Source organism: Hordeum vulgare, chromosome 1H (genome assembly GCF_904849725.1).
Source record: "Hordeum vulgare subsp. vulgare chromosome 1H, MorexV3_pseudomolecules_assembly, whole genome shotgun sequence".
NCBI lineage: Eukaryota > Viridiplantae > Streptophyta > Magnoliopsida > Poales > Poaceae > Hordeum > Hordeum vulgare.
Window position 1 is genome coordinate 331,412,206 of NC_058518.1, and position 11,150 is coordinate 331,423,355.

An 11,150-nucleotide genomic window follows, 5' to 3' on the forward strand; every position below is an offset into this window, starting at 1 on the left:
TCGGTCCTCACCGTCGCCGAGATCGGGTTGCGTGTGCACCTAAGACAAGCTCCTTGGCCTGGCTGCGGTCTAGAGGATCCGCATTAGGCAACGATCTAGGGTTCAGTGGGTTCAGGTAGGCGACGCCCACTCTTAAGTTATTCATCAAGGCCAAGGGTTGCCATCATGGAAATTGTTGAATAGTTAAGCAAGGATTTACCATGCTCACAACGACCAAATTTTTTTGGCTTTGGCCATTGTCTGGTTTGTTCGAAGGGGTCTTAGACGGGTCGTTCGCGATGCAATCAAAGTTGCTTGCTCGAGAGGTGATGACGACGGCATTCGTAGGCAACCTCGAGAGTGTCCTCTCCTCAATGGTGTGTGTGAGTCTTGTGAGCGCCAGGTGGGGTGCCCTTCTTTCTGAGCGTGTTGTAACGGTTTTTCACCGATTTTCCGCAGACTAACCAAACAACTCTTTTATTTAAGAAATTAAGATCCTCATGAGCCGAGTTTCAAACAAAAATGTCATCCTTGTGACAATAAAAAATGTTTGATTTTTCATGCTAAAAATCTAACTGGTTTGTATCAAAATGCTTCTTCAGTTTAATTTAGAAAACAGAAGATAAAACGTCATAGTGATGATGACTGTTGCCAAAAAAAACTAAAATTCAGAAGAAGAAAAAATATTGTTCTTGCTATTTTGATCGATTTCACTGTTCACACGGGTGCCCATGTCCGCAAAGAAACTTTTTTACCGATAATAGAAAAAACTTAAACCTGGTCATGCAAGAATCGATGTCAACTCCATTTAACTGAACAGAGTGGAATAAATTAGGCTCCGAAAGCAGAGAATCTATATTCATACCCATCATCAGTGGTCTGTTCAGCATAAAATGCTATCCAATCGTATGGATATACCCCTCCGTTCCTAAATACAAGTCTTTTTAAAGGTTTCACTAGGGAACTAAATACGATGTATATAGACATACTTTAGAATGTAGATTCACTCATTTTATTCTGTATGTAGTTCCTAGTGAAAACTCTAAAAAGATTTATGTTTAGGAACGGAGAGAGTATTTACTAGCATCTGAGTGACACCAAGAGCTCTGTTCTAAGCTGACTACGAAGTGGCTTGTCAGGCTATACAAAAATGTGGTAAGGCGTGGTAGCTTCACAATGTGTTTCCAACCACGATGGTCAACGGTGCACATAATAGCAAGATGGCCCCTTCCAGCAGTGCCCATTCTCGTAGTATTTGCATATTCCTCGCTGAGGCTGCCCTCTTGATGATGATCTTGACGACACACCGCTGCCATGATCTTGACGATGCTCAGACCTCCTAGAGTGGTTCGAGCTGCCTCGCCGTGATTCGTTGTTCTGATAGCTACCCCGCCGTGAGTCGTTGCCTTGAGAGTACCTATCACGGTGTTGATTCGATTGGCTGCCTCGACTAGCACTGCCAGGAGATGGATGCCAGCTCTTGTTATTCCCTGGTGCCTCTCCCCAGCCGGCAGAACTTGAATTGGTGCTTCCCTGTCTCCTTTGTGCTTCTGAAGAGCTTCTAGCTGTTGGTGTTGTTGTTTGGTGACCGGAAGACGAGTTGCGGTTTTGGCTGGCACTCGTGGAATTCACCTTTGAACTCTCACGAGCTGACGAATGCCGACCTGGAGTTTTTCTTCCCTCCGGAGATGAACTTGATCGTAACCAGCCTGAGGCTTTTGTGCTTCCCTCTAAAGATGAACCCCAACCTGAACATTTTGTGCTTCCCTCTAGAGATGAACCCCAACCTGAATCCTTTGTGCTTACATCTACAGATAAACCCCGCCCTGAACCTTTTGTGCTTCCATCTACAGATGAATCCCAGCCTGAACCTTTAGTGCCTGTCTCTAGAGATGAACCTAATTGCCATCCTGAAACCTTTGTGCTTCTCTCAAGAAATGGGCCTGGCACTTGCCTGCCTGAAACTTTTGTGTTCCCGTCCAGGAATGAGCCTACCGGTTGCCGACCTGAAGCTTTTGTACTCCCCTCCAGAGATGAGCCTGATGGTTGCCTGTCTGAAGCTTTTGTGCTCCCCTCCAAAGATGAGCCTGATGGTTGCCCGCCTGAAGCTTCTGTGCTCTTGAGAGATGAGTTCAACAATGCAGCACTTGGCTTTAGTTTAACCTAATCAGGTCAGAAGTAACATGTTTAGTTGGACTTCAATCCTCAGATATTTCAGAGGATCGTGTTGCTAGGATTTCTCTTTTTGAAAAACACATATCACATTGGACCTCAAGCCCTAGATATTTAAAAGAAGGATTACCTGCTCTGGCACTCCACAATCTGTGGAAGCACTTGGGTTGCTTTTTTCCGTCTTCTTTTCCTCTGGTGTTGGTGATATTTCAACAGCTCTATTTCCTCGGGCTACTACCGCCTCCTCTATAATGCATGAAGTATATTTTCCATCAGCTCCAAGATCTGTAGAAGATGATGTAAGATTATATGTCAAGTTAACACCAAACAGAAAAATACTATCATTTCATTAACCTGAGGAAGGTTGGAGAGCAGGTGTTGGTGAAGACAATGACCACATGTCATTGCTTGGGTCATCTTGAACACCCCACAGAGCAGAATCAACAGCTCCACCTTGATAGTAACTAGGTTCACCCCACGGAGATAGCGCAATAGGGCTAGAGCACTGCGGCCTTTCTTCCTCAGCTGAAGCTGGGGCGAAATTTTCTAAAGGCGTTCCAGCATGCACATTATAAGTTCCACAGTTTTGTCCTGTTAAAGATTCCAGCACATCACACGCTTCAGCTGATGTGGCGTCTCCTTTTAGTTGCTCTGTTTGAGTGACACAGCCTCCATCTTTTAGATCTCTTTCTTCTACACATGATGTTTGTGTTTCCTTGAGTAATTGCAAGCCAACAAATTTACTTGAAGGCAGACCAGATGCTTCTGATACGAGAGCTATTGAAGAGTGGCCATATGCCTTCGTAGCTGAATCTTCAGGTGCTACTGATGTTGACCCTGACTTGTTCATCACAGGCTGCTTCCTCTCAAGTTTTGGAGTTGGATTGGGATATTGATCTTGAGTGCCAGGGGATAACACTGAATCAATTTTGAGCTCAAAAGGTTGATTAACTGAAGCATTTGATGCATCAGGGGGGCATGGGTTCTGCAGATTCATGATCTCCTCAGTCTTGCTTGAACTAGAAGTACACACGCCAGTTTGAGGCTTCATGGTACTCTGGCTGTTGTGACTCCTTGATGGTGGGGTTGAACTACACAAACCAACGGTTTCTTGGCGATTGTTGTGTTCCCTAATCTTTTCTCGGGGGACCCCATCGCCATGAGATCCCGGTGATCTATATGAACCAGCAAAAGATGGAATGGTGCATGAATAGTTAGCCTGATGCTGAATCTGGACACTAGAAGTCAGAGGCTCCCAGCCTGTTGTTGATGGCAAAGCTTCACCCATAAAGTTTGGACTTTCTCTTCTCAGAGGAGGACGGTCAGAAGACTGGCTAGGTAATCCAGAAGAGTAGACAACATTATAATCAATAGGGGAAGTGATGTTTTCAGTCATACTTGGGTTAATTCTATCTTGCCCAGAGCCTGCCCACGCAGATTTATTATTGTTAATAACTGGAGTAGGTTGAATGGTATCTTTCTGCTGTGTTGAGAGCACTTCAGTCAGCAACAATGAGTTCTCTTCACTCTCAAATGTGAGCCATATCTTCATGCCACTTGGGAAATAAGTAGTCCACTTGGATAGCTGTGAAAGAGTAAACGGGCCCTGAACATTTCCAGAAGGGTCCCTGTAGTGCCATACTTTTTCTGGCTCCGTGTCACTTGATACAACCCCAGATGACGGAACTGATGCAGCTTCACCCGCTGTGTTGTTTAAATCAATGCGAGGCCGAGGAATATTCCATCCATTTGCTGCCTGCAAATTAGTGATAGTTCCTGCTCCTGGTATATGTGTTACACCCTCCGTAGGAGGATTTAAACTAGAGTGACGACTAGCATTGGAACATTTTTGTGACAGGTACTGCACAGCATTTGATTCTGTCCCTTCTCTTCCAGGAAACAGAAAATCTGGTCCATTCCTATTTATGGTCAAATCAACTGCATACAAGTCAATAAGTTCTCAGAAAATTAATATTTACTAGTGGAATACACCATTGTAGAATACCATTAACAGTCAACAGATGACATACCAGTTGTTTCATCATTCCATTCTTCAGCAGATTCATAAGTAGGAGCCATATAGGGGTCAACATGTACTTCTGGAACTTCATTAATTTTGCGTGCTATTTCTTCAGGAGTGTTCAGAAGTTGTAGCTTCTCTACGCACTCTCTTAGTGTATGCGATAGTTAAGGATCATCAAATGAAGGTAGCACCAATAACAACACTTGAATGGAGAGCACGCATGATTACCTACCTTATGCAAAAAGAAAGCCAAACATAAATTGCTTGAGAACATATGACAGGATAGATGCACATGCAAAATCTTGAGAACACTGAATGATAGCATGGGTTTAACGATGGAAGATGGCTTCCACCATATCATTTTATGTAACACAAAATAAAGGAAGCATGAAAACAGTACAGAAGTTGTTTATCTTCATCAAATGAGGGTCACAAAATATTGTGTTCTCTTCATAAAGATAGCCCTGAATAAGGCTCTATTCGGGAAGTGCGAGAAAAAAAAGTTCTGAGATAAGAAACTCCAATTAAGACAAAACAACATAAATCGAAAAATAAGCGCCAAAGAGGTTGTGAGTTAAACCCAATGTACCTAGCAATCCCATGCAGTATCTTCATTTTCCAGAGAGGTTATGAGAAACTATCAATAAAGAATTTTTACAAATTCTAAACCCTACAATAGCACCGTCCTTGGTCAAAAATGGTACGAGTTAAAGTTTGCCAGAATAAATGTGTCCTTGACTCCTTATGCCAACAAATATGTGCACTATGGTAGCGTATTTGATAGCTTTAAAGGTTCAGCTACGGTGAGCATATGCATGCAAAGCTGTGACCAAACAATCGAGGACCAAAATAAGATCTTCACACTGTACGATCCGCAGAAAAACGAACACGAAGATAAAAATATAACAATAGCTCAACATGCTAAGTTAGAAGGATATTCTTTTCGGCGTCCAGTTTCACTAGCACGGTCACGGAGATGGCTCAATCTCTGCTTTTCATTTACCAACCACTGAAAAGGATTTAAAATAGAATAAGTGCTGTTAGGTCAAGCTAGAGAACCTATCAGTTATTACCAAATAAGCAACCTCACCACATCGCCAGCTTTTATTTGTTAGTGTAGTACTTACATCATTAATTTGCAGATATTGGAAGCTTTTTGCTATCTCATATATGTCTCCCTGAATTAACAAGATAAAGAAAATAATTCAGACATACACAATTTGGTAACTTAGGTATCAGACGGATCATCATAAATTGGATCTTGATCAGCAGTACCACTTTAAGTCGAGGAATTAGACCATACTTCATGCTTTGGCGTAAGCGTTTGCATTCATCCTACATTATACAAGCAAACAAGCCAGTTAGATAGAACAAGACGTAAGAGACACTCATCTAACACTACCCCCACATTCAGCAGTCAGAAAATTACATCTAAGAGCTAGTGAAAAGAAGGGGGGGTAGAGATTGGCCAACACACTCTGCATCATATGTGTGGTGATACTGAATCATAAGGTCAATAAACAAGAATATTGTTGCATCGAGATCCGAATCCAACAATCAAATTCAAATTCTAGATTGATTCTTGGCAAGCAGATAAGAGACTAAAGATGTTAAAAGCTTGTAAAAAAGAGACAAATGGGTTTGTGAATGATTGACAATAGCCCCTTATTGCACAATACACATGATCAAATAAAAGATGTCCATATTCAGTGTCAAAATTAAACATAATCACTAACAAATTCAAGAAGGCAGTATTGAGACACAACACCAACCTTTGATGATCGTGTGTCACTTACTTACTATAGACCATAGTACTTAGTAAGATACATTATGAATAGTCGTTTCTCGTGATTCTAGCACAACAACAAAGCATGTTTTTTTAAAACTGAATCAACGATTTTGTAGCTTAACACTTTAACTAAACATTAAAGTTGTGCATTGATAATCTAAACCGTGAAAATAGTTACCAATTATAGTCATTCATAATGTATTTACAATCAAATGTATGTGTCACTGAAAGTGTATACTAGGTTAATTAGCCAACAAAAACATGCCAACACCTAACAGCATTTCTGGTCAGTGAAGGCTCACCCAATATTATAGGTATCAAGCAAATAAATGTATAAGCAACATGTGTCCTTGCATGCATTACCTGCGTGAAATCCTGATTTGAGATCGTATCCATCGTGATAACTTCCTTCTTATCTAAATTTGATATCTCAAGTGCACGGTTTGTTGTCTTCTTACCAACACTGTATTGTTCTGCAACTTTATGTGTACCTGCATACAAAATCATTTTAGTTAAACTACAATTGAGTAGCTAATATACGTAAATCAGTCATGGTAAAAATCTTACCAAGAACTTTTACTAGGCGATACATATCTTGCTTTTGGCCAGAACCCGGAATTCTTATCCTCACAAAAGCACCAGTAATCTTCTCAGAGAATGCAGCAACATCATCAATGATATCCTCCATCAAGCTGCGGCGTAAGTATATTAAATTGATATTATGCATGTCAATGGCTGCATAATCCTCTAGATTAGCTGGTAGATCTCTTTCAAGCTTCTTGTGAGTCTTCCTCCTCTTATCAGAGCTTAACTTAGTTCCCATCTCAGTATGTCCTCCACTATCTACTTGAGCGGACTCTAGATCACGAGCTGCTTGGGTATCACCATTTAATGCTGGAGTCTCTTTCACATGAAAATGGATCTCCAAAAGTTTTAACATCTCAAAATGACCAACACATGGTTTCCTGAACAGACTACTAAGCCTTGCATCACAAATAATTTGACTTTTTTTGCGAGGGTCGCGAAGATTATTTTGCTTTATATACTCAAGCAACAGAACCTGAACATCAAATTGGGAAATTTGAGACATATCACCATTTCTAATGTACCCAATGAATTCCAGCAGCTCCGGTGAGGCCCATTTCGTGTCACCCGACAAATCCATACTTTCTCCCTTGGGTAAGCCTTCGGAACCTTTAATTGAAATTTCACAGTTCCTTGCAGTATTAACACTATGATTTTGGCGCTTCCGCCCCCTTTTCCTTAAAGAAGTACCCCGACTCCGTTTCCTCAAAGAGCTGTCAGAACTGACATCATGGTCATTGTGTGCATCATACCGCTCACCAGATGACTCCTCTTTTTCTCTCCTAGCAGAAATGCTTTGAACAGTCCAATTGCTTTTGGCACTAATTAGTTCTTCCAATGTTAATAAATGTTTTCCTTTCACATCAAGCCAATATAACTTGAAGAGATATTCCCAACTATTTTTATCATCAAAATCAACCATCACCTGGCATCGAAAAAAATATGATAACGAGTCATATGACACATTGCAGGCACATAATCAAACAAAAAGGAAACAAGAATAGACCATTTCATGATTTATGCAAATCAAACCTAAAATGGAAGTATTTGCTTGTTCCTGGCATCTATCTATACAATCTTTGTCTCAAACAAAGCAGATTTTAACTTTAGTAGTATCGCGTGTTGCAGGAAGGACTCTGCCAAAACAGAAGATTTCTGCACTCAAAGGACCAGACGATTGCCAAATGCAGAGCATATACCCGCATGGAACTTCTTAAAGGCATTAAAGTTAGGTGCAGTATATCTCATTCATCTAAGCTAAAAAAATGGAGAATCACCATATATTCAGATATCAGTAAATAAAGTGTAGATATTTCAAACAACGGTCCGAGCAAAGTTGCATACTAAAACGGATAATGAGTGAGCACAACCAAATTTAGCTATCATATGACAATGGTGTGCCAATTTCGCCAATTTAGGTATGATCGTATCAGTACTTATATTTACTATCTACTCCCTCCGTCCCACAATATAAGGAGTAGTTTATTCAAATGCATCAGAACGGAAATTAGTTCACACGATCATTATGTACTGTGTCTTTTGAAGGTGACATCAGAGTTCCGTGGTTGCATATCTGATTCAAGCTAGTAGAATAAATGCTCCCATATTCCATGAATTGGATTCAAAACTTATTACTACCTCCATTCCAGTGAATAAAGCATGCACGCATTTCAAAATTTAACTTCGATCGTCAATTTAATCAACAAAACATAAGTTATGCGACTTAAAAAATATACCACTGAAAAGTTTTCCCGACTATGGATTCATTAGTATAACTTTTGTCACACATACCCCACATTTAGTTGGTTAAATTGATGGTCAAAGTTCAATTTTGAAATACGTGAGTGCCTTATTCATTGGAATGGAGGGAGTATTTTCCTTGCAGAAACCGAGTACCCAATCTATGCACTTGCTGACTCATGACTTGCAGCGCTAACTCAACTTTTTAATGCCACATTATTTTTCTGATTGAAAGAGCCTAACTGAACCAAAATGGTGGTGTTTAGGGACTCAACTGGAAAATTTAGGATGTAAGCATAGCCAACTTTACTTTGATTGAAGTCGGGGACCAATGGTGATATATTTATTTAATAGCTCAGCACCGTCGAAGATGCATAGTTAGGAAAATGTCAGTGTGACGATGACATGTGACCCTGGGTCCCACGTGTCACCGTCACGACAGATGGTATTTACATAATTGTACATTTATTGTGCTACTGAGCTAACTAAAATGCAGTGACGGTTTGTCCAAGGAATGAGAGCAGGATTTATGAACACTCTGGTTCCATAGAGATGCACGTGTTTTAGTGTTTGCATACAGATGCTTCTGTGCTTCAGAAAAATGGAACGGGGTATACAATTTAAGGGCTAACAGTACACAGTCAATACCTTCGTAGCATCTTCGTCTTTGGACTCTATTAACAATATAGTGGCATAGCAAGTGTCACAGAAGCCCTTGTTCCCTCTAACACCAAAGAATTTGCCCTGTTTGACGCATCCCTTGCAGAGGGAGTAAGTACAAGTATAGCACATGTATTGTACTGCCTTCTCACAGCTGCTGCAAATGTGCCACCCTGGCACGTGTGACATCAAGAAACAGGACAGGTCAGATTGAAAGGACAGGTCAGATTGAACTATAGTTTCTGAAGTTAAAAGGTTGGTGCATGCACATACAATGTACTCGTATACGATAAATAAAAAGCAGCTATTTTTCGTCTTGGTGTTGCCGCATATGGTGTAATGCCAGCCGAGCATATCCAGTTCTGGTACATAAACTCAACACATAAATCTGTTTCGACTTCAATATACAGACTTATAACAGGGAATGTGCACATCAACAGTCAACTGATCATGATGACAAATGTGTAGTAAAAAAAGTGGAAATGATTCAACACAAATTGGGCATAAGCTATATCGCTGAAAAAAGCATCCTCTAAACTAACTCTACATGTATGATGAATGCGATCGGGCATTCATGTTGGAGGTTTTGGGAAGGCAAGACTACATATCCTAGGAATATCCAGCACATGCAGCATGAATTAATATTGAAATTATACTACATGCAAATACTAGAATGACTTGAGACATACCACAATTCCACTTGCCACGGGAGCGGAAAAACGACTCGTCGCGCTTGATGCAGGCAGGATGGTACACCTTGGAGCAACCCCTGCAGCCACAGAACAGGGTTTTCAGCCTAGTCGAAGCAATGAGTCCAACCCGCACTGGCGCGCACAGAACACGGAGGAAGATTGTAAATAAATAAATAAATAAATAAATAAAGCTAGTAATCGCGCGCGCGCCTACCTGCGGTCGCAAACCACGAGGCTGCCCCCGTCGAAGCAGATAAAGCACACCACCTCCTCCTCGTCATTCTTCTTCACTGGTTTGGGCGGCGCAGGCGCGGCAACCGCCCCGTCCCTGTTCTTCCGCGGCCTCCCTCTCTTCCTCTTCACCTCTACCGGCGCCGCCGCCGCTGCCCCATCCACGGCTGGTCCCTGCTGCTGCTGGACCATGGCCACGGCCCCGGCCCCGGCCCCGTCCGCGGCCTCCATGATCGAGCCGAGGAAGTGCGAGTCGTCAAACCCCTCGGTGTGACGAGGCGGGGACGGCTCCTTGCTGGAGGCAGGAGGAGCGTGCAGCCACGCAGTGAGACGGTGAGGGGCGGGAGGTGCGGGTTCGGGCATGGGAGGCGGCGGCGGGAGGCGCAGCTCGGGTGGCCACTCGGCCTCGCCGGGCGAGAGCATCTCCCCCGCGGGGCCCGTGCCCGCGTCCATGGGTCGGCAGGGCCGGCCTCGCGCGAATCCAGGGCAAAAACCCTAACCCTAGCAGCGCGCTCGCAAAGCCTCTCCCACCCCGCCCCCGTCGCCGCGGCCCAATCCGCGCGGGTTGGTCGAGTTGGTGTACGACCACGAGCGCGTGGGGAGACAGTACAGCGAGCGAGCGAGCGAGCGAGGTGGAGGGAGAGGGAGAGACACAGAGAGAGCCGAGCCGAGCCGAAACGCAGAAAGGACGGGGCGGTGGCGGTAATTAACCCCGGGGCATCCGCGTAAAACTCCCCAACGATCGGGGGCGGAGTGGTGGGTGAGGGAGGTGCGCGCCAGGAAGCGACGCATGAGGCGGAACGGAAAAGGGAAGTGGGGGGGCGTGGTGCGGTGGGGCCGCGCTTTTTCGGGCGTGGTCCCCGGACCCTTCCCCGCCGCGCGATTGGCCCGGAGGCGGTTACTGGTGGCCGAGGATGGACGTGGTTTGTTGCTCGTTGCCGATCGGTCGGCCGAGGCCCATCCCCCGCCGTTTACCTACCGTTGCCGATCAAGTTCAAGCTGAGCCATCCCCTCGAGGTCAGTAGAGAGAGGCTACGGGGGACGATGGAACATGATCAGCATACAACACAGGTCTCCGGAATCTGGCACATGCACTGTGATCTGTTTGTATACTCCACATCCGCGACTTCCATGTAGTTTATGAATGGCACGCGTAACATGTGCGCGGCTCTCGCTGTTGAATGCGCCATTTCCTCCGTGTCTCCTAATGGTTGTGGTTCGAATAGCAGCAAGAGGATTCGAGGAGTTGTCAAGGTTTGCTTGTATACTTTGTTTAAAT

The 11,150-nt window shown here is 43.6% G+C and overlaps 1 protein-coding gene across 2 annotated transcripts; it reads right to left on the reverse strand.

The window, feature by feature from the left end:
* Positions 1–810: 810 nt before the first annotated feature.
* On the reverse strand, positions 811–10,552 carry LOC123434274 (zinc finger CCCH domain-containing protein 19-like). 2 transcript variants are annotated; one of them, XM_045115503.1, is made up of 12 exons: positions 9,855–10,551; positions 9,638–9,717; positions 8,937–9,121; positions 6,531–7,473; positions 6,327–6,454; positions 5,450–5,509; positions 5,302–5,352; positions 5,113–5,183; positions 4,182–4,327; positions 2,506–4,089; positions 2,282–2,436; positions 811–2,142 (listed from the first exon to the last, which is right to left on the reverse strand). In XM_045115503.1, the coding sequence occupies exons 1-12, from the start codon at positions 10,322–10,324 to the stop codon at positions 1,177–1,179; spliced, it is 4,839 nt and encodes a 1,612-aa protein (XP_044971438.1). In that variant the 5' UTR covers positions 10,325–10,551; the 3' UTR covers positions 811–1,176. The 2 variants fall into 2 exon arrangements, with proteins under 2 accessions (XP_044971438.1, XP_044971437.1); XM_045115502.1 differs by lacking the exon at positions 5,302–5,352 and having other exon boundaries at positions 5,390–5,509; positions 9,855–10,552.
* Positions 10,553–11,150: the final 598 nt, after the last annotated feature.